We start from the raw sequence: 23,475 nt of genomic DNA, 5'->3' as shown, positions 1-23,475 counted from the left end.
TGGATATCAAGACTGACCCTGCCGGAAGATATGTGATCCTTCATGCCTTGCTAGCTGACAGCCCTTGCATTTTAGTGGGGTTATATCTCCCCCCCCCCGGCGGATGTGGCCCTGCTTCATGAGTTGATGCAGCAAGTGGTCTCCTATGGGGTGGAAGATGTTTTGATAATGGGGGACTTTAATTTGACTTCAACCCCTGATGTGGATAGGATGGGTGCGACGTCTAGGTGGACGCCTGGTTTGGCTGCCTGGGCTGACAGCTTCGCCCTGACAGACGTCTGGCGCCGGTTTAACCCGGACTCCAGGCGGTTCACGTGCCACTCTAATACTTACCGTACCCTGTCCCGCATTGATATGGTGTACGCCTCCGGCTCCATGCTTCGGCGGTTATTGGAGGTGGACATCCTGTCCAGGGGAATTTCGGACCATGCTCCGCTGCTCCTTAGGTTGTCGTATGGGCAGCCGGGGGAGCGGATATGGAGGCTGTCCAGGTACTGGGTGGAGGATGAGGGGGTGCGGGAGGCAGTACAGGAGGGGATGTGCCACTTCTGGCTGGAGAATGAGGCTGGGGGAATATATTGCTAGGATTTCGGCCGCTCGCAGGCAGGCCTCCCACTCCCTGGATGAACTAGAGCGGGTTGCTAAGGAAAAGGAGGAAGTGTATGTGGCTAATCCTGATCAGCTGGCCTATGGGGAATGGCAATTTGCATTGCACCGGTTGTCCCTGAATCGGGTGGAGGGGATGCAGAAGTCACGGCTAGTTACAGCCCAAAAAATTTTTGAGTACGGGGACAAGACTGGACGTCTGATGGCATGGCTGGCTAAGGGACAGTTTGCGGTCAACCACATTCCTGGGGTACGGGCCTTGGACGGGACATTACTGCGGTCCTCAGAGGAGGTGAATCTACGATTTGCCCAGTACTATCGACACCTATACTCGACCAGGGTGGACTATAGCTCTCAGGAGCTGTCTGGATACCTGGAGGGTGTTCCCCTTCCGTCCCTTAGTGTTCAGGCATGTTCGGCACTGGAGAAGGATATTACCTTGGAGGAGGTCCAGGCTGCCCTGTCGCAATTGCAGGCAGGGAGGACCCCTGGGGCAGATGGCCTGCCTAGGGAATTTTACTCACAGTATTTAGATCTACTGGCCCCCCGGCTGGTGTCCCTGTATGCTCAGTGCTTCCGTCTGGAGGCACTACCGGCATCTATGTATGAGGCGGTGGTGGTGTTGGTGCCCAAACCGGGTAAGGATCCTGAAGACTGCTCCTCTTACCGTCCGATATCGCTCTTGAATGTAGATGTCAAGGTGCTGGCGAAAATCCTGGCGAACAGGTTGTCTGCGGTATTAGAGGAGGTGGTCCACTCAGACCAAACTGGGTTTGTGCCCGGGAAGTGCACCGACATCAACCTCCGGCGCCTTTTTATTAACTTATCCATAGCGCATAGTAACTGCGGGAAACGGGTCATCGCCTCCCTGGACGCCGAAAAGGCGCTTGACTCGGTCGAATGGGTCTTTTTATGGGAACTCTTGGGTCGCTTCGGGTTTGGGCCTAGGTTTCTCCGTTGGCTGCGGATACTGTATCGGGAACCTCGGGCCCGTGTTCGGACCAATAATAGCCTCTCGACATCCTTCCCACTACAGCGGGGTACGAGGCAGGGCTGCCCCTTTCCCCGGCCCTGTTTGCATTGGCGATTGAGCCTCTGGCGGTGCTGGTTAGGGCCTCGGAGAGGGTGCGGGGGCTGCGGCTGGGATCGCTGGAGGAGAAAATTTCGTTATACGCGGATGATGCCCTTCTGTATCTCCAGGATGCGGATGACTCCCTGTCAGCGGCTCTTGAGATCTTTAACACCTTTGGTAGATTTTCCGGTATCCGCATCAATTGGTCCAAATCCATTTTATTTCCAATTGACCCGCAAGTTCAGGACCGCACTGTAGATGTGCCTCTCCGCTGGGTCGATCAATTTAAATACTTGGGCATCCGGGTTGGAAGGGAGCTGTCAAGCTTTGGGGAGCTTAATCTGCAGCCGGTCCTGTCCCAGCTTCGGACTAGGTGTGCGGCTTGGGCCACCCTCCCTCTGAACCTTATGGGCCGCATCAATCTGCTGAAGATGATTTTCCTCCCCAAATTCTTGTATGTTTTTCGCCAAAGTCCTACCTGGGTGCCCAAGTCCTTCTTTGCGGAGGTGGACAAATGCGTGGGCTCCTTTATTTGGAGGGGGGGGACCCCCCGGCTGGCTCGTGCTACCCTGATGCTCCCTGCCCGCTGTGGGGGGTTGGCGTTACCGGATTATCGGGCGTACTTTTGGGCGGCGGTGTTGGTCTCGGTTCGGTGGTGGCTCGCGCTCCCTAGAGGGAATGCTGCTGTGTGCTTAGAAGCGGAGGTCGTGGGGTCATTCACTGAGCTGAGCGCCTTGGTATATAAGGGGGGGCGGGCACGCAGCGAGCTCCCGGCACCTACAAAAACTACCCTCAGGGCATGGATGGTGGCCAGACGAGGGCTTGTTGGCCCGCGGGACTGGTCCCCTCACTGCCCTCTTTGGGGCAACCCTGGTCTTTCCCATGTACAGAGAGTGCCGGATCCGCGGATTTGGGTTCGATATGGGATTAGCACGTTGGGGAACATATACGAGGATGGTGTCTTGCTCTCCTACTCAGCCCTCCGGGAGAAGTACCGCTTGCCGGGTTGGATGCTGTTCCGCTACCTCCAGTTACGCCATGCCATCGGGGCACAGTTCCCCTCCCCGATTAGACTGCAGATGGACCCTATTGAGGGGATACTAGTGCAGGAGAGGGTGGATAGGCCCCTGTCGGATCTGTACCTTGGCCTGTTACGGATGGACTCTGCTAAGATGCATAAATTGTGGGACCTGTGGAAGGCAGACTTACCTGGCCTGGATAGGTCTGACTGGGAGGACTGTCTGGCGGATAGCGCCGCTATCCTGATATCCTCCAGGGAAAAGCTGATTCAGGTTAAATTCCTGCACAGGGTCTACTACACTCCCCAAAGGCTTCATAAACTGTATCCCCAGTGATCGCGGGACTGCCCCAGATGCAAACAGGCTGTGGGCACGTATTTCCATATGTTCTGGAGTTGTCCCAAAGTTGCTAAATACTGGGCCCAGGTAGTTGACACTATTAATGGTCGCCTCCAGCTGGAACTCCCCCTGTCGCCGGAGTTGGCTTTGCTGGGGATTCAGGACGATGATCAGAGGCCCAGATATACCAAACTGCTGTTGACTTACCTCCTGTTCTATGCCAAAAGGGAAATTATACTGAGGTGGCACACCTCTTCCCCCCCTACGGTTGGTATGTGGGAAAAGTCCATCAATGCGGTGCTCCCGTTATATAAACTCACTTACATGAACAGACACTGTCCCCAAAAATTCTCCAAGGTATGGATGGCATGGACGGGCTGAGGGTGGGGCCGTTGGGTGGGAGAGTGGGGGTCCCACGTCCTTCTAATTACCTTTTTTTTTTTTTTTTCCTTCTCTTTGTCTTATTCCCTGTAACTTTCCCGTTTTCCCTTTTTTTGGATATGTATTTTCATTTTATGTCTGCTTCCGGTACATGTACTATATTTTGTTTTTCTTTGCTTGGATTTGGTCCATGTTGGACTTATTTGATGTAACGTGTCTTCATTGTTTGCAATAAAGGAACATTCTGGTTTGTTAAAACAAAGCAGAGGGGGGAGGGAGGAACACAGCACAAAAACCATAGTGTAGTATCATAAATAAATTTTTTTTTTTAGAAATAAAGTATCCTACTCACAGGGTTAAAAACATCACCGACGGAGGAAAATGAGAAACTGCTGGCAGTGTGAAAATTTGTTGACTTTGGACTCCTCCAAGTGCCCTGGCCAGCAGCATGGGTGAAAATGGAAAAGCAGTGTCTGGACTGCTGGTACCCTGGAAAGCCTTGTGTGATTACACTGCTTGTCCGCAATTCCAAGCCCCCCCATGTGACGTCACAACCGGAGTATGCTCAGGATGTGTTTCGAAGCAATTTCCTCTTTCTCAGTTTACCTAACAAGGCTACCCACCCCAGCGTGGTGACATTCCATAGAGGGGGCAGCACTGTTGGAACTGGCGATAAGTGTGGCTCATATGTCATCAAGCCAGGCTTTCCAAAGCACCAGATGTCCATCTCTACCCATGCCCTTGGCCAGGGAGCTTGCCATAGCTCCCCCATTTTCATATTTCCAGAAGTTTCTCATGTTCCCCCTGCCAGTGATGTTTTTAATCTTGTACGTAGGATGGTTTGTTTCTAATAAAGCATTTTATTGATGATAGTGCACTATATCTTTTGTGCTGTGTTCCTCCTTCCCCCTCTGCTTTGTTCACCAGACCAGTGTACGCTATTAACAGTGTTTCTGATCGCCTCCACTCCAGTCCCAGTTTCCCCAGACCAGTGTAAGCCAACAACATCATTTATGAATGCTGCCACACCAGTCCTCTGTGTCAACAGACCAGTGTAAGCCAGAAACAGTGTTCCTGATCACTGCCACTCCAGTCCCAGTGTCACCAGACCATTGTATGTCATCATCAGTATTCATGATCACTGCCACACAAGTCCAAGTGTCACCAGACCACTGTAAGCCAGCAACAGTGTTCCTGATCACTGCCCCTATAGTCCCAGTGTCACCAGACCAGTTTATGCCAGCATCAGTGTTCTTGATCGTCACCACAAAAGTTCCAGTGTCACCAGACCAATGTAAGCTAGAAACAGTGTTCCTGATTGCTGCCACACCAGACCAGTGCAGCCTGCAGCAGTGTCCATGATCACTGCCATACCAATCCCAGTGTCACCAAATCAGTGTACTCCATCAACACACCAGTTACAATATCACCAGACCAGAACAACCAGCAAACATGTTCCTGGTTGTTAGTTTCGACAGTGTCACCAGAGCCACTGTAGCCATCAAGTGTCCCTAATTGCTGCCACATCTGTACAGTGTGACCAGTGCAGCCAGTACAGTGTCCATGATTTCTGCCATACCATTGCAGTGTTGTTACTGCCTGACACCTGTACTAACCCCGGCCTGTTTATAGAACATTACTCCAGCCTGCTGCCTGGAGTAATCTTTTGCCTGTTTGCTAACCATGTTTCTGCCTGCTACCCATCTGCATGTACCACTGGCTATGTTCCTGTAAGACACCAGTCCCAGCCATCCTCTGTGGACAATTGAACTCCTGGAACCGTGGCAACTCTTTTGTTCCTAGTTTCTGCCTGTACTTCCTGGCCAGTGAGCATGGCATGCCTGGGGGCAGCCATATACCAGTAGGCTAGGCTTGCTTGGTTTATAGTAATGGGGACAGCTATAGGTGATGCTACACTAAGCTATATTCCCTCATCACTCATATAGAGGTGACGTGTACAGTGTTTTTGGTACAATTGGTTGATTTTTGTATTATGTAAGATATAATGTATGTCCCTGCTATGTGAAAAAGATATTATTAAATTGACAACTGTGTGTGAAAAAATTAATTTTCCTTTTCCTGAAACTTGAAATCTTCAAAAGAATCACCATGTCCTAAAAAAAGACCTTGGGGTGTATACGCTCCAAAATGTGACCATTTTGTGTGTGTTTCTGCTATCCTGGTGCTCCACAGACTCCAAAACTGTGATAGGTAGTCAGGAAATTAAATCATTTATGCCCCTTGAAAGGTTGAAGGAGTTCCTTGAATTCTGGGCCCCTCTATGCAACTAGGCTGCCAAAATATTATATTATATTATATATGTTGTCAGGTTACGAACATTTAATAAATTTTTAACTGTGTAAAAAAAGATCCTTTCTTTAAAAATGTGTGGCAGCAAAAAATATATTTTTAAAGGATTATGATGCCTCTTAAAAATACCTTGGGGTATTTTGTTTCTAAAATATGGTAATTTTATGGGTGTTTCTACTGTCCTTGCACTCCAGGGCCTCAAACACATGATAGAAAGTCAAGAAATTAGATGCCTTATTTATGCCCCTTGAAAGCATGAAGTTGCTTCATTTTGGGCCCTGTGCGGCTAGGCTGCAAAAGATTCTCACATATGCGATAACCCCAAACTCTGGAGCACAAGCAGAATGTGTTTTGGGTTGTAATTCTAAGTATGCCCGTGCTGTGTGTGAGAAAAATCTTACGTGACAGCTGTATGTAGAAAAATACATTTGAATTTTCTTTCTCATTTTCAAGAAACTTGTGGGAAAAAATGTAATGTTCAAAAGTCTCACCATGCCTCTAATTAAATATGGTGGAGGGTCTACTTTGCAAATTGGTATCATTTTGTGGGTGATTCCCCTATTCGGGCACTTTAGGGCCTCAAGAAATGTGATTGGAAGTCAAAAAATCAGATGCATTTTTTATGCCTCTGAAAGTCTGATGGTGTTTCTTAAATTTTGAGCCCCTCTTTGCATCTGGCAGCAAAAAAGTCTCAAACATATGGTATCACCATACTGGGGAGTAGAAAAATTAGTTTTTTTTGTGTAATTGTAAGTATGTCCATGCTGTGTGTGACAAATAACCAGTGACAAATAAAATCAAATTTTAAATATTTTCCTAATTTTACAAAAATTGTGTCAGAAAATTACAACTTTAAAAAATAATCATGTCTCTTACTAAATACCTTGGACTGTCTACTTTGCAAAAAATTGGTAATTTTGCAGGTGTTTGTACTGTTTTGGCATTGAGAGTCAGTTAGTACATCAGAGTTGATACATTATATATACAGTATATATACACATTCACATACAGTATACATACCATAGTTATGATACTTTTGTTTCAGTTCTGTGACCTCCAAATGCAAAGCTTCCACATCTTGTGTTTCAGGGCCTGCAGCACCTAAGTGCTGTTTTAAAAAGTCTAGTGCATTGTTGGGCTTCTCTGGTTTTTCATACAGCTCTACCAATATTATAGTAAGAGTGTCGAGTACTCCTGCCGTCTCCAAGTATCTTTTAAATTGTTCCATTTTAGAATCACCAGCCTTGTAGCTCGCCATCCTCTTCCTGGCTTCCTCACCAGACTCTATAGCTTTCATATAAATAAACTATTTTACACCTATTTGCCTATTTTTACCAAAGAAATGTAGCAGAACACCTTTTGGCCTAAATTAAGGATGAAAGATTAATCATTTGCAAAGTTTTATAACAAAAACGAAGAAACCCATTTTTTTCTCAAAATGTTTGGTCTTTTTTCATTTATATATGGTAAAAAAAAAACAAGAACAACCGTGATTATTAAATATCACTAGAAAAAAGTTATATCTTGCTTAAAAACATGATAGAGAATTAATTTGGTTACAGTGTTGCATGACTAAGTAATTGCCATTCAAATATGACAGTAAGGAAAAGTTACCTAGACTGGAAGGAGATGTCTTCAAGTGGTTAAAGTATTGTGTTTTTCACATGTCGCCCTTGAATTTGCATTAAAATTGGACCCTCTATAATCTGTACAGTATTTTCATTTTTTTTCTTTTCTATTAGGAATTGTCATGGCAATGCCCAGCTCCCCATGCTGGGTACTGTCCCTTTAACAATCTTTTGCCTATAAGCCTAAAAAAAGCCAACATTTTTTTTTCAAGATCCCCCCCCCCCAATAGACTACAGTGGGGCATGGTTTTAACTTGGCAATTTTTGTACTTCGTTATGTGTTTGACAAATGCAGAGCAAACTGAACACAGGCACATTTACTCATGCCTAGTAAATGTGTAGTATTTTATTTTAGGCCATATGATATTAATTGCAGACAGGAGGACTCAATTCAGTTAAATGTATGACATCAGAAGGCAGTTAGTTGCACTAGTGCAGGGATCTCCAAACTACATCCCTTCAGCTGTTGTGGAACTACACATCCCATGAGGCACTGTAAAACTCTGACATTCACAGACATGATTAGGCATGAAGGGAATTGTAGTTCCTGAACAACTGGAGGGCCATAGTTTGGAGACCCCTGCATTAGAGCATGGGTGCCCAACCTGTGGCCCTCCAGCTCCAGAACTACAAGTGCCATCATGCCTCTGCCTCTAGGAATCATGCTTGTAATGGTCAGCCTTGCAATGTCTCACGAGACCTGTATTCATGCAACAGCTGTAGGGCCACAGGTTGAGCACCCATGCGCTAGAGCTTGTATAGGTTTTTTTTAATAATAAAGGGGATGAATATTTATGCAACAAAGGTCTTCCAGTTTCTTTTGTAAATACCCTTAAAGACTATGTAGATTTTTTTCACTTTAACATTAAATTATTATTTTATGTACGTCAAAGACATTGATCCCCATTACATCCATTTTATTTCTAGGTCTTACCAATGTGGAAATTCCAAGCTGAGGAAGTAGAAACCTAATAAAAGCACATCTAGAGCAGTAACACGTTTATATAAATTGAGATTTGTGCTTTGTCATTATGAAGCAAGCAAGTTCTACTACTTTTACTTTTTCCTATAAGCTAATTATATCTCTCTTACATGTGATCATGCGCATGTTGAACCGGTTGGTTTTAAAAAAGAAATCTCCACATATAATAACATCCATTGACTGATTTATGTCTAAAGAAACATCAAGCAATACTAAAATCATGCTACCACAATGGAATCAGTCTTAGCCCTTGTACACACGGTCGGACATTCCGACAAAAAAATCCTAGACCAAAGCTATTGGCTACTAGCCTGAACGTAGTCCCGTTGTAACGAAATAAAGTCAGAATAAGATAATAGTTTGCCCTACTTTTCTAGTCCTCAATCTTACTCACAGGCTGTTGGCATCTTTCTGTGTGACTATGACATCTAAAGTAATTAGGGTAATACTAAGTTATGCTGGTCATTTGAGGTAGATGGAAGAAGCAGAAATCCAGCCTTGACTGTGTTTCCAGTGTGAAGAGTTAATTTCTATTGGGAATCAAGGATATTTTTCCATGAAAACATGAGGAGACACTAACAACAACTTGTCACTGTTATGGGGACCCAAAAAGAGGTATCGGAATAACTGATTATTGTCAAGAATATTAGGACAAAGCTTTGAAGCCTTTTTTTTATTTTTGTGTGTATACTTAAATTATATGTTACATTTTAATTGTATATAGAGGCTGAGAACCATGCATATAGCAAATCATTTATAGACTGTTTTCATCTTTTTTTTTTACAGATCTACATGTAAAAAAATAACCTTTTAAACCCATTCTAATTGGTAATCTGGAAAACTCATTTGATTAAAAATACACAATGAAAAGTTTGTAAAACACAGTTTAAGACTATAGGAACTGTACATTTTGCATGGTTTTGTTATAAGACTAATAAAAGAATAACAAGCAGTAAACATTAGCTCAGGTGGTAATATTCAATTTTTTTGTTAAAGTGAAAGGAAAAACTGTTTGGTAATATATACACCAATATTTAAGCATTACATTAAGCCCTCATCTTTGGATATATCTTCAATCTCTTGCCAAGTCCTTTGAAAGTTGAGCTATCTTCCTTGTATCTTTTGAGATTTGCAAGTCACACTTGATGACACATTTAGTGGGGAATCATTAGATGTGTAAGAAAGGAAGTGATAATAAGGTTGTGAAATTTCCATGTCCCTCCCTGTTTGGCTCATCCTCAGTTTATAAATGTAGTGCTCACCTATGATTTCTTCATAGACTCAGGACTGACAATTGAAGAAGAACTTTATGAATATACCATGGAAACGGCCTTACCTAACGTTTTTGTGAAGGAGAAACTTATTGGTGGCTACGATCAAGTTATTCAGGTATGGTTATGTTACCTTGTAAGATTTATCATGCTGAAAGAAATCTGTATTTGTGCCTTGGTATGGCAGTTATTTATATTTTAATAGAGTTTATGTAAAATCTTGTTGACTCGTATAAATCTATCACAGTCACATTTGTTTTATTAGTATCAAAAATTGTGTTTATGTTGATTTGATACGACAATATATGAATTACATTCTATATCTCATATGTATTGCATTGACACATTAACAAGGCAAGTTAAACATAAAGCTTTAACTTCTATCTGTTTGCATTTTATTTTACAAATATGTTTATTTGGATTTTTGCCAAAAGTGCAGGGAGTTTAACAATTCTAATTTAGACATCCCCAGGTAAATTCATTCCTTGCATGGAACATCCCTGGGCTAACAAGAAAAGGCAATGTAAGCACTAGTTAATTAAAAAGTTTTGTATTAATAAGGAGGGAGCATTGTGTTTGTGGCATCATGACCAGTATATGTCCCATCCTCTAAAGGGGAGGAGGCTGGGTTTATAGAAAAATTATTGAGGAGTTGGCAGGGAGGAGTATACTTTTTCCATTGAATTAATTTACCAAGTATATTCATTTATATAGCACCTACGTAATATTCATTGTATGTCTCACATGAGTTAAATGTTCACTTTATTCACACTTTAGGAAAGATGCTAGTTAATATTTCAGTAAGATTTCGGGTTGTGGGAACTAACCAGAGCACTCAGAGGAAAACATGGAGAATATGCACAAACTGTGCAGAAGGGGCCTCCTAAAATATATCTAAAGCAAAAAGTTGAGTTTTTCGATAGAATAAGGAATGGTTAAAACATCTGTCAAGATTTGTTGCTTAAGGCTTCCCATTGTGGAAATTTACCTTTACTCCCTGCCTTGAAATATAATACAAAGTGGCCTGGATTAGGTAATCCCCATTGGAAGATTTCACTTTTATTCGTATTCCATTGACCACCTTAAATTTCAAATGTTCTCACACTTTCATTCCCAGTGACAATGGTCACCAGAACAAAGAAATAGAGAAACAGAAACAGAGAAATATCCCCAAAAGTGACACAAACATCAATAAAAACCTGACAGAGATTCTAATTTAGCAGTGATTAACTCACTTGAAATCACCAAAGGGCTGCCCATAATAATAAGTGAACCTAATACTAAAGAATCTGTCAGAGACTGCAGCCTGTTACAGAAGATAGTCAGACACAGAAAACATGCTATATGTCAAAAACTTGGGATATGCTTCAGGAGACACTCATAGACTGGAGAAACATTACATGAGACTGCTAGAGATCCCTTCTATTACAGCCCCTTTACAAACCAATGCTTCCCCATATGTGCTCCATACAAACCCAATAAGAATTATTTGCAGCATATTTGTTAGTCTTAGTCTTTATTAGTATTAGTTAGAAACATAAACAGAGAAAAGGGATGGACAGTACAGAAAAGGTAAAATAGTGTGAAAGAGATAAAGAGGTTCAGAGGTCTCGCAATAAGTGCCAAACAATGGCATATAGTCCATGAGCCCAGGTTGAGCATCAGGGTTCAAAACCTTCCCTTCTCAGTTCAAAACTAAAAAATAAATTGGCTTTAGATACACTATAAGGGAGCTGGAGTCAGGGCCAGATTTATACGGGGGCAAAGGGGGCTATTGCCCTGAGAACCCTTCACAGAATGGCCCCCCTCAATACAAAAATTATGTAAAACAATATAACAAATATATAAAATAATACAACATAAATAACAATACAATAGAAAATGAATAATAAAAAAACTTACTTTTTATTATTAAGTTTATCCTGGGAAGTATTATTTTGCTGGCCATCATCTGTAAAACTTGGGACTGGTTGATTGCATTCTTTTTCAAAAATTAATTTTTGGCGGCTCAAGCAACCACAGGACTGGAAATGTAATAGTATCTGATGAAAAGAATTTTAAGAAGCAACCTCAGGGCCCTTGTGTTAGATGAAAACCCTCTTGAGCTTGATCACCCTTTATCCTGTGATTTACCTTTCTGAATGTAAAGCTAAAAAGCTGTTTGCTTGTATATTTTCTGGTGATCAGCATAATGTTTCAGTATAATGGCTGCACATGGGATTCTTCATTAATTTGATGATTTTCTAACAACCATCATCTAATGTCAATCACCTCTTTTTAATGTAAGATAGGCTGTTTATACCAGGAGCAAAATATAATTTTATGAACCAGATAATTAAGTTTGAAAGATGTTTTATTTATTATACTTTTGACCCTTTACTCAGTGTCTGTAGACTTGTAAATAGAAAAAAAAGGAAAACGATATGCATTATTAACCCCTTCATGACTGAGGGTAAAACACACCAGACCCAATTTTGCAACCTTGACATGTGTTAAACATGTAAGTAAAACCGTACATATGATCACAACTACTTTGTGTTTCCAGATCAATTTTACCTTTTTTTTCTGGACAAATGGGGCTTTCATTTGGTGGTAAATGGTAACGGATATCTCCTGATTTCTTATTATTATGACAGAATAAGTTCACCTTTCTTAACATGTTATACCCATATTTAGTAACATGTTACTGTAGCACTGGCCCCCGCACTGCCCGATCCACCGCTGTGACAGTGAGTGGGGGATCTTCTTCCCACGCTCACTGTTACAATTATAAAAAAAATGCATCAGCCACGTCACTCATTCACAGAGTTCTGTGAATGTGAAAACTACAAGTACCGACAGTCTTTGCGGCTATCAACTTGTAGTTCTTAAAGCGGAGGTCCACCCTAAAATGGACCTCCGCTCATCGGAATCCCCCCCCCTCCGGCGCCACAATCGGCACCTTTCAGGGGGGAGGGGGGTGCAGTTACCTGGATAATCCAGGTAACTGCACCCACTTCCGGGCTAGCTCTCTGCGGAACGGGGCGTACGTTCCGCAGCGCCCGCCCCCTTCAGCAAGTGCCCCGCTGCCTGCTGGGAAACACACAGCTCCCAGAGGCAGCGGGGACCGTCCGGATTGCGCCGCGCGGCTCGCGCATGCGCAGTAGGGAACCGGGAAATGAAGCCGAAAGGCTCCATTTCCTGATTCCCATACCCAAGATGGCGGCGGGACCCGGCAGCCGAGCGAGCGATCGGCTTCGGGTGCCGACATCGCGGGCGCGCTGGACAGGTAAGTGTCACTATTTAAAAGTCAGCAGCTGCAGTATTTGTAGCTGCTGGCTTTTAAAAAAAAAAAAAAAAACGCGGTGTCCCGGTGGACTCCCGCTTTAATGAACTACAAGGACGCTGTTGAGCACTCTGGTAGTCCATTGATTCTTCCTGTCAGTGTGCAACTGCCTGTCCATTTGATGTACAGGCAGACAGCTTATACTGACTGTCTGCAGGAGTCCTGCATGGCATATGCAATTTGCTGATCACAGGTGCAATGTTTTCCAGACTCCTACAGAAAAAATTTAATAATCCACAATTATTTTAACTACCAAAAATGTGCACTTATTATTATTTGTTTTTTTTTTAATAACTTATCCTTTAAAAGAAAACTGGCCCAAAATAGTTACTTGCTCTTACCATAACTTACCATCAAAGAACAACCCAAAATAAATTCTCCAGCTCCTGATGATCACAACAATACCACATATTTCAATGTTATTTGTTGTTTGTACCTGTAGTAGGGGAGTTAGGTAGTTTATCCTACCTAAAACACACTGACATGGGATACAATTGTTGAAGCTCTGCCCCCATCACAGGAGTACAATAGTTAATGTGCTCCTGTTACCCTAGAAGAATTAATGCAACTATCATAAATACAGGTATCTGAATAGGATTTGATGTTAGTCTCTGTATAGCAGCAATCTAAACTGGGAGAAGGAGGGGCAGCGCTTTTAGCCATTTAGGTGTTCTGCAAGTACATATGCTTACAAAATACAAATATTTATTTATCAGTATCTTTCTATGTATTCATTGTCCAATCACAAGCCGGTGGCCTTGTCTTAAAAGAAATAGAGACAACTCAGGTCATCAAACAGAATATGGGCTGTGTAAATGCCAGGACTGGATGGACAGAATTACAAATCCTTTGACAAGTAAACAGCAACCATATCTGTATTTAAGTGGTGTATTTAGCTTTTTCCTGGAGTTCAGCTTTAAGGAATTCCACATGTGTAGCAATTAAGAATGTAACTACTAGAAACCAGTTGATATGAACATACAGTATAATGCACAGGCAATATACAATGAAACCTACAAAATTCAAAATGGACAGGTCAAGCTTATTCTTAACCGCTTCCCGACCCCCACACACAGATATACTGCGGCAGAAGGGCACGTACAGGCAGATTAACGTACCTGTATGTTGCTCTTTAAGAGGCAGCTTGTGGGCTCGAGCGCACCCGCCGGGAGCTCTGTGAGCATGATCGCGGGTCCCGCGGACTCGATGTCCGCGGGGATATCCGTGATCGTCTTGCGGAGAGGAAGATCAGGGAAATGCTATTGTAAACAAGCATTTCCCCATTCTGCCTAATGACACTGACACTGATCACAGCTCCCTGTAATCGAGAGCGCTGATCAGTGTCGTGTCACCCACAGCCCCCCCCCCCCACAGTTACAATCACTCACTAGGACACACTTAACCCCTACAGCGCCACCTAGGGGTTAACCCCTTTGCTGCCAGTCACATTTAAACAGTAATCAATGTATTTTTAATCTGATCTCTGTATAAATGTGAATGGTCCCAAAATAGCGCCAAAAGTGTCTGATCTGTCCACCATAATGTCGCAGTCACGATAAAAATTGCTGATCGCTGCCATTACTAATAATACAATTTTTTTTATTAAAAATGCCATAAAACTATTCCTTTATTTTGTAGACGGTATAATTTTTGCGCAAACCAATCAATAAACGCTTATTGTGTTTTTTTTTACCAAAAATATGTAGAAGAATATATATCGGTCTAAACTGAGGGAAAAAAACGTTTTTTTATAGATTTTTTGGGGATATTTATTATAGCAAATTTATCAATTAGCAATTTTTTTATAGCAATTTTGTTTGGAAGCTGCGTCGCAATTGTCAGTTAAAGTGTCTCATTGCCGAATCGCAAAAAGTGCTCTGGTCTTTGGCCAGCCAAACGGTCCAGGGCTTAAGTGGCTAAACCAATACAGGCACTTTTAAGTACACAGTGGGGTTTATTCACTATAGCTGGAAAGTGAAAAATCAGGCTCACTTCTGCATAGAAACCAATGAGCTTCCAGGTTTTATTGCCAAAGCTTAATTGAACAAGCTGGGGTTAGAATCTCATTGGTTTCTATGCAGAGGGGAGCCTGATTTTGCACTTTCAGTTTTAGTAAATAAACCCCATTGTGTACGTAAAAGTGGGTTATGCCTGTATATTATCATATTTTAATTTACTCTACTACAATTCTGCTATCTTTAGCTTTAAGCCTTGCAATACATTTAGGCCACAATAACTGAATTCAGTATTCTCAGCTATGGCGAATTTAGTGGAAAGCCTTGTCTCAGTAAACAGTCAGTAAAATTAGATCCCAGCATCCAAATTATATTTTCTATCCTCCTTTAGTGCAAAATGACTACTAAAATCTTATTGGTTGCTATGGAGAGCACATACATTTTTCATTCTCCCTATTACATATTCACCCTAATATAACAATTTACCGATGGGCTGTACAAGTAGTTTCTGGAGTGAAGGCTAGACATTCAAAGCAAAGTAAGTTGTAATGGCTGTAATCTTATTTGTTTGTGTATTCTTTGGCATCATCCAAAGTAATTACTTTAAATTTGCAGCACCTGACAGGCATAACAGATTACTTAAATGTATCACAAACAATATGCCCTGATTGCAGTGAAGTGTAAAATAGGTTTATCAATAAAGCTAAGTATAGATAACAGGAAATGCAGAATAGTTGCAGTGAAAAGACCTTCCTCTGTTTTAAATCTAGACTATTCTCTTATTCTTTGTCCAAGGTTAAAGAGGAAGTAAACCCTGATGGGTTTACTTCCTCTTTGTCTCCCTGTAAAGGTAAAGCATAATGGGCTACTATGCATCACATAGTAGCCTATTATGTGTCATTACCTGACAGAGGAGCCAGCAATGTCTCAACTGTCCCCTGTAGCACAGAGCGTCCATCTTCTTCCGGGTATCACTGCTCCGGCCACTCACAGCGCCGGAGCAGCGATGACGTCACTCCCGCACATGCGCATGGGAGCCGCCACTAATGGCATATCACCATTAGCAGCGGCATGCCCAGTGCGACTGCACGCCGCTGTCTACGGCGCATGCGCCGTAGACAATGGTGCCTGTCTTTTTGAAAATATCTTCTAAACCTTATAGGTTTAGGAGATATTTCTTGGACCTACAGGTAAGCCTTAATGTAGGCTTACCTGTAGGTCAAAGTGGTTTGTAAGGGTTTACAACCACTTTAATTCTTGTCCAGGATGCAAATGCTAAGGTAGACGTTTACGCTTTACTGTTTTATAGCTACTGCTGTTAACTATAACTTAACTATGTTAACATTTGTTTATGTCAAACTGTCTGAAAGAACTGTAGGCAGGGGTCTGCAGCCCCCTTTGTGGTAGCAACCGTTTTACTTGAGAAGAATAAATAAGCTAACCGACACTTGGTGGACTACTGATCCCAGAACGTCCAATGCAAATCCTGCCCTCCCTCGTGGCTGCAATGACTTGACTCCAAAACAACACCACAGTCTCTCCCTCTGGCTCCACATCCAAATCCTGGCATGTCTCTCTCAGAGCTTCAAACTGTGCTTCTCACTCACCGACCCCAACATGGATCCCTCCTGAATGACTTTCTGGCAGTGCTCTCAACTGTCCTCTTCCTGCTTCTGTTCCAGGACACCTCTCAATGACCATGTAGAGAGAGGCTCCCTCGGAGCTCCTGAGCTCCAGGCCTGAAGTCACCCCCCAAAAAGGTTTTTTTTTTAGACCACGACAGTCTAACACTCCATCATCCAGTTCTTCCACCCAACAACTCCTCCCACAGCAGGCTGACCATGGGTATATATAGGATTCCTGCCCCCCTGCCAGTACTAGTTGGGGATTGGTCAGGGCTCCCACATGCACCCCATGTCACTCCATCCCTCTGCCCTGCCTCTTTTCCATAACCTTCTGAAAACCAGAGTAGATGCCCAAGAGCTGAAGGGCATGTCAGTCACCTGCTGCTACACTAAACTACTCCCCTGCCCCCAGATCAAAAACAAACAAGCCTAGCTCACAGCATAGGCCTGCCTAAATTTACCTGCGCTGACAGTACAAAATAAACCCACTACTCTAGCACCTACCTACCTAAGGTGGAGGGTGCTACAATACTACAATGCTACATTTCATGTCATAGATCAGAAATTGCTAGCACTGTAAATTAGTACAGCGGTGTACAAAAGTGTGCCATTGTTATACTGAACAATCGAGATTTTGTTACCATGACACAGGACAAAGGTCTCCATTATGTATGGAATAATGTACCATTAATGCCGGCCATACACGGTTCAAATTTCGAAAGAATTTTCTTTCGAAAATCATATCTAAGAATTTTCAGACTAATTTCGCACCATTAGTGGGCTACAGCAAGGCCCGATTTTCGTGCAGCAATCAAATTTGAGGAATCGGACATGTTAGACATGTTTTGAAAAATTAACAATTTTCTAATAAATGATGGGAGAATCGTGCGAGAAATGTAATAAGAAAAAAAAATGTGCATGTGTAAGAAAAGAATATTTACGGAGAGAAAAGAAGATTCCCGGCCACAAATTTTTTTTTCTGTAGCAACATGAGGTGAAATTGAAGGCTTGGTTGGCCGAATTTCGAAAATCAATGGTGGCATCATTGGATCACAAAAAAAATTAACTTTCTGATTTTGAACAGAAAATTTGTTCGAAATTCAACCATGTATGGCCTGCTTTATATCCGGGAAGTTTGTTTGCAATATACAGTAAATGCATGAGGCTGTAGGCAAAGTGAATATATAAAGGTAAACAAATTGCTCTGTAAATCATAATGCCTTTAAAACATATCTAAATCCAAGAACAAAAAAAATATAGTGTTGCAGCTTAGGGTCCTTTGATGTGGTGGCTGCATTGGTTTTCTTTGATCACACTTTTTATTTTATTTTAGTGTAACCTGGTAATCCTGTCATTAACACATTTCCTGTCATGTGACAACGATACTAAGCAGTGCTGTCTCCCTAGGACCGGAAGTATGTTAGGACTACATTGTCCCTCCCTATCTGCTCCATAACAGGGGAAAGTGTTTTGCAGTTCACAGAGATAGCTGGGAAAAATGATATCAGTCCAGAGGCATAGACCACAGGAAGGTATCAGCTGGCTGGATGAACAGCTATTTTACTTATACTTTTAGTTGTATGCAATACATAAAATGCAGGGAAATCACATAAATTAACATAAAATAATTGTAACCTAAAAAACATAAAGTCCCATCTACAATGTCCTCCTAAGCGTCCATAAAAAATCCATCACCAATGTGCTATAATTGTGATCTTTTCAGTTGCTCTAGGTGACATATGCATCCACCCCTTGTGCATTCAATATACTCACCTCTCTTATTTGACATAAATATGAATCAAGGTCTCAATGTGCTTATTGCCCTACCATGGGCAATCTAGACATCTATAGCCATAAGAAATGGAACTCTGTTCTTCTCTGTCTCTTCACCAGCTTCACTCCGCCTCAGGTACTGTACTGTACGATAAATATGAGTAGAAATAGTGTTCTCTGTATAGCACTTGTTTATTAAAAAGCTCCTAAATGGGTAAACTCACAAACTCATAATGAAAAGTACCCTAAGTGCTATGTAAACAGCATTAAAAAGACATAGGTAACAGCAACCACAGTAAATGTATCTCACAGTTCCTATACGCTTTACATTCCCATGTAAAGCTACTGATGAAGCTCTGACTGGGAGCGTTAGGCATACAGGAACCAAGATGAAGCTGGTGAGCTAGATGCACTGTGGGTGCTGTTACCTATGTCTTTTTAATGCTGTTTACATAACACTTGGGGTGCTTTTTTTTGTAAGTTTACCCACTAAGGAGCTTTTTAATAAAATGAGTCTTTATAATTTTATTCACATAGCACTTGGGGTGCTTGTTTAATGTGAGTTTATTCTTGGAGAAGTTTTTTTAATAGTTCTATACAGAGAGCACTATTTTTGGTTCCATTTTATTTTACTTACATACCTACCTGAGATGGAGTAAAGCTGATACCTTGCAAAACAGTTATTGTTTCAAACCCTGCGGCCATAGATAACTAAAAGCCTATTGTGGGGCAACAAGTGCATTGAGGCCTCGATTTATATTGAGGTCCAATAGAAAAGGTGAGCATGTTGGATGCATATGGAATGGATGCATGTATCACCTAGAGTTTGGAGGAACTGAAGAGATTACTATTACAGCACATTGATGGTGGATTTTGATGGACACATAAGAGGACATTATAGATGGGACTTTATGCTTTTTTATTATAATTATTTTATATTCCTTTTATGTGATTTTATGTGATTATTGCATACTTGTGAGGTGTAGTGAAAAGCACTGGATAATGTTCTAGCAGGAATCTTTTTTTTTGGGGTATCATTATAGGACTGCTCTGATTGTTTTGTTTGAGAACTTTCTATTGTATATTTACCAGACCAAAATGGAGCAAATAAGAGAAATGTATTGTTATGCCGCGTACCCTCGACTGGACTTTTCGACGGACTAGGTCCAACGGTCTTCCCGATGGACTTTTGGCGGAGTTCTGACTGACTTTCCGAATGAACGGACTTGACCACACACAAGCATACCAAAGTCGGACGGATTCGAACGTGATGACGTATGACCGGACTAGAATAAGGAAGTTCATAGCCAGTAGCCAATAGTTGCCCTATCGTCGGTTTTCATCCTTCGCACTAGCATACAGACTAACTGATTTTTCAATCGGACTCGAGTCCATCGGAAAGATTTGAAACATGTTTTATTTCTAGGTCCTTCTGACTTTTTGAGAAAAAAAAGTTCGCTGGAGCCCATACACGATCGTAATATCCGACTGATTCATTCCATCAGACATAGTTCGTTGAAAAGTCTGGTCGTGTGTACGCTGCATTAGAGTTTACCAGCGCTTTAATAATTTAGTGCAGGGTGTACTTCTAATAAACCAAACCTAGCATTTACAAAGGCTTACATACACAGACTTATGAACAGATGGTGATGGGCAGACTAGACTGTCAAAGACACAGACTGACAGACATTAATTGATAAAAACATATGTGGGTTAAGGATGAGGTTTGGGCTCACCATTACGAATGGGTCTATGGCAATTCCTTGGGATTTGCAAAGTTCATGAACTGGAAACATTTTCCCGAATAGTTTACAGGTTCACTGGCAGAGATAGCGAACAACCTGTAATGCAGTGCATAGCCTTTGCCCCAGGTCAGCTGAGTTGCAAGAGTCAATAATTAAAAGAAATGGATAGCTGAGCCCCTTTCTATAAAAGAGTGGGCTCACATGAGCCATATCATCAGTGTGTTTTGGACCTGTAAGGGTGACCTGACAATTTAGTGTCAGGGAGGGATACAATTTTCTCTTTTTTATTTTTTATTTTTGGCATTGGTACATTCCAGAGAAGAACTTGGTTGGCTTTCGAAGTCATCATTATCCAAACAATCAAATCGTGTTTTTTTAAATCCAACCAACTGTGCAGGCCAGGCCATTCCCTGCCCCACAGCACACATACACAAATGGCAGGATGGCATTATTTTCTAATTGTGCTCCCGTGATGTCACCCTTTCACATGCACCCCTGGGGGAGACTAAAAGCAATCGTTCCAAAACATCTTACACAGCCATGGTCCACCATTGTCACTTTTCGTAAATCAGCTCAGAGTAATTGTTTATTATACACAGCGATTTAGCAAACTAAATGACCTCCAGGAAGGGTTTAGATTTAGAACTACTATATACAGGACACTGCTATTCGATTGAAAGCTGCTGCAGATATGACTCTTATCAGTCAAATGGTGCTGGACACATAGTTGTGTCTTCCTATTTTATTGGAGACAACAGAAACAGGAAATTAAATTATAACCGCGTAGTTCCACTAAGAACACTATATTATACAAGCAATAAATGCTGTCACCTAGTGGAAGAACTATTAATTACAGTATAGTATGTGAAAATGGTTGTTACAGTTCCAGTATGTCTGTATTAACAGCATGCTAACATTTTTTTCTCAGATATTACTGTTCCATTTAAAAAAAGGCACACGAGGTAAGCCCAGAATAGCTATATTTTATAATGAAAACAAGGCAGTCAGCCAAGTTGGTCACCTCTCTGAACTATAGATAACGTTAACACGTCAGTACCAAACGTCAGTACCAAACGTCAGTACTTGCAAATAGACATTTTAATAACAATTGTCATTTGATGATCACGTGAATGGCACGAAATAGTATTTTATCTGTATTGAAAAAACATTCCAACTTATTTCTGAGAAGTACAGTAATAATGCTGACACACCCAAAAAAAGCAGGAGAGGTTCCTTCAGTCTGGAAAGTGATGCGTAAGGTGCTGGGATTTTCCCACATGTGGCAGCTTAAATAAGCAGAACCGGAATATGGATGAGTCAGATAATAAATTCATGCTTCCTTGCATATATTGTGAGCCCATCTGATCAAGTTAGAGTGACTAATATAATTAACTGTTTTGCAACATATTAAGTACTAGGTAGGCATTTCATTTGTTAATGAATATGCACACTGCTGCTATACAGTATATTATTTTGAAGATAGTGGGGAAGAATTAGAACATTTGCTTTTATTAGTAACTGTTGCCCCATTGGGGTGATTTCATCTTATTTCATGTCCATGTGACAACATTGACGAGGGATATTTCCCCAGCAACACTCATCAATAACTATATGTGGAAGTTGAAGTAGTGAATCTTTCTACTTTACAGCTTACAGTCTTCGTTTTTCACACAAGTTTGGTTGTGTATTCAAAGGAGGCCTTAAAAGTTTTTTTTTAAATAGTTTACACATCTCTTCTTGATGCTATTAGCATGATACAGCAGGCATGAATGCATAGTATTAGCATTGCAATACTTACCCAAATCACCTTCATCATTAGGGGGTAGCTTTAGAGGGTGTACCCACCAAAAAGTTACATCTCTTCAAAGTAGTGGTTTCTGATGCTTAAGAGAACAGGACTCTTTAGGTACCTACCTAATACTTGTAGGTGTAAACAGACAGGGCTGACAGCACATTAGCTGCCTTGTCAAAAAATTACAAAAAAATAACTGATTCTCTTGATTGATACTTATAAAAATGGTCATAACCCAAAAATTCAACCCAAACTAAACTATGATAGGAATTGTCACCTGTTCACTGTTATCAGTGATTGTTTCTGTACTGTTCTACAAAATACCCCCATTTCACCCAGTAAAAGAAGAATGCATATCAATCTTTGGTTACAGAATATATTCAAGGGAGACAGCCAGTCTTTCCATATCAGGCATAATTCCTCATCCCAACTCCAGGCAAAGCTTTTTTTTTTAAGTTTTGGGACACAGTAGGGAGGGAAACCTTGGGTTATTATTACTGTCTGTGTCTTCTTGTTCCTGTGACTGAGAATGAGGTGAGATCTCCAAAATGGGGAGTTTACATGCACCTTGATGAAAGCACCTGGCCCAAGTGGGGGAATCAAATGATGTTGTAATAAAGAGATTTTTCTTACTAAAGAAGTGCTGTCAACTTTGGAATTCCATTCTGTTGCTACAAGCATTTATGTGTGCTGTCAGGACTATACAATCTCTACGATGGGGTCAGAGACACGTATAAAAACCTTATTGCCTGAAGAGGTTGATATAGGTCAGTGATGGCGAACCTTGGCATCCCTGATGTTTTGGAACTACATTTCCCATGATGCTCATGCACTCTGCAGTGTAGTTGAGCATCATGGGAAATGTAGTTCCAAAACATCTGGGGTGCCAAGGTTCGCCATCACTGATATAGGTAATGCTATATTTTCTGGTGTAAATACGTTTTAAGAAGTATAGCCAAGAAGAAGTGCTACCTTTCCTTGAATGATGTTTTCAGATTTTTTGACAAAGTATGACTACACTAACCAGAGCTACAATTATTAATATTTCAGTTGTCTAAGGATGGTCTTTTCCAGAAACTGCTGGAAGGTAAGGAAGATAAACCCAAAGTGGATACCTATGATTTTGACCTCATCGTTATTGGTGGAGGCTCTGGAGGTCTAGCAGCTTCTAAGGTAAAAACATCAAAAATATATTTGTATAGATATATTTAGTGGAAGGAGAACACTAAAAAAGCTTAAATTTGTTGTTATTTAGGAGGCTGCAAAGTATGGCAAGAAAGTGTTGGTGTTGGATTACGTTATCCCATCTCCTGTAGGAACCAAATGGGGTAAGATGGAAAGGACTATTTAAACATAAGCTAATTATTTGCCTTCTAAGTTTATCTGTAGTATTCAAAATCATTTTCCAAATTTATCTACTAGTGGCAGCTAGAAAACCTATAAAAATTACACAACAAATCAGTTCAGATGAAACTTAGGGATCTATTTATAAATGTTTTGACACAAGGTTCACACATTTTTCTAACTCAGAAAAATTTGTAAATCCGGGGTGAAAGTTGTGTAAATCTTATGTAAAAAAACTGATAAATAGATTCCTAATAGGTAGGATGTTGGCATTACAATAGCACAGTCCATTTCTATTTGTGGTTCAC

The 23,475-nt window shown here is 41.5% G+C and overlaps 1 protein-coding gene across 1 annotated transcript in view; it reads left to right on the top strand.

Moving 5' to 3' along the window:
* TXNRD1 (thioredoxin reductase 1) overlaps positions 1–23,475 on the top strand; it is a 154,387-nt gene that overhangs the window by 87,700 nt on the left and 43,212 nt on the right. Inside the window, exons 4-6 of the mRNA XM_077472116.1 lie at positions 9,617–9,726; positions 22,874–22,996; positions 23,079–23,151. Coding sequence (XP_077328242.1) covers positions 9,617–9,726; positions 22,874–22,996; positions 23,079–23,151 — 306 coding nt within the window. The remainder of the gene's footprint in view (positions 1–9,616; positions 9,727–22,873; positions 22,997–23,078; positions 23,152–23,475) is intronic.

Source organism: Lithobates pipiens, unplaced genomic scaffold (genome assembly GCF_037356315.1).
Source record: "Lithobates pipiens isolate NorthernLeopardFrog02 unplaced genomic scaffold, aLitPip1_a1.2 Scaffold_8, whole genome shotgun sequence".
Classification (NCBI taxonomy): Eukaryota; Metazoa; Chordata; class Amphibia; order Anura; family Ranidae; genus Lithobates; species Lithobates pipiens.
Note: the sequence above shows the minus strand (reverse complement) of the source record. Positions and strands in the feature narration are given on the sequence as shown.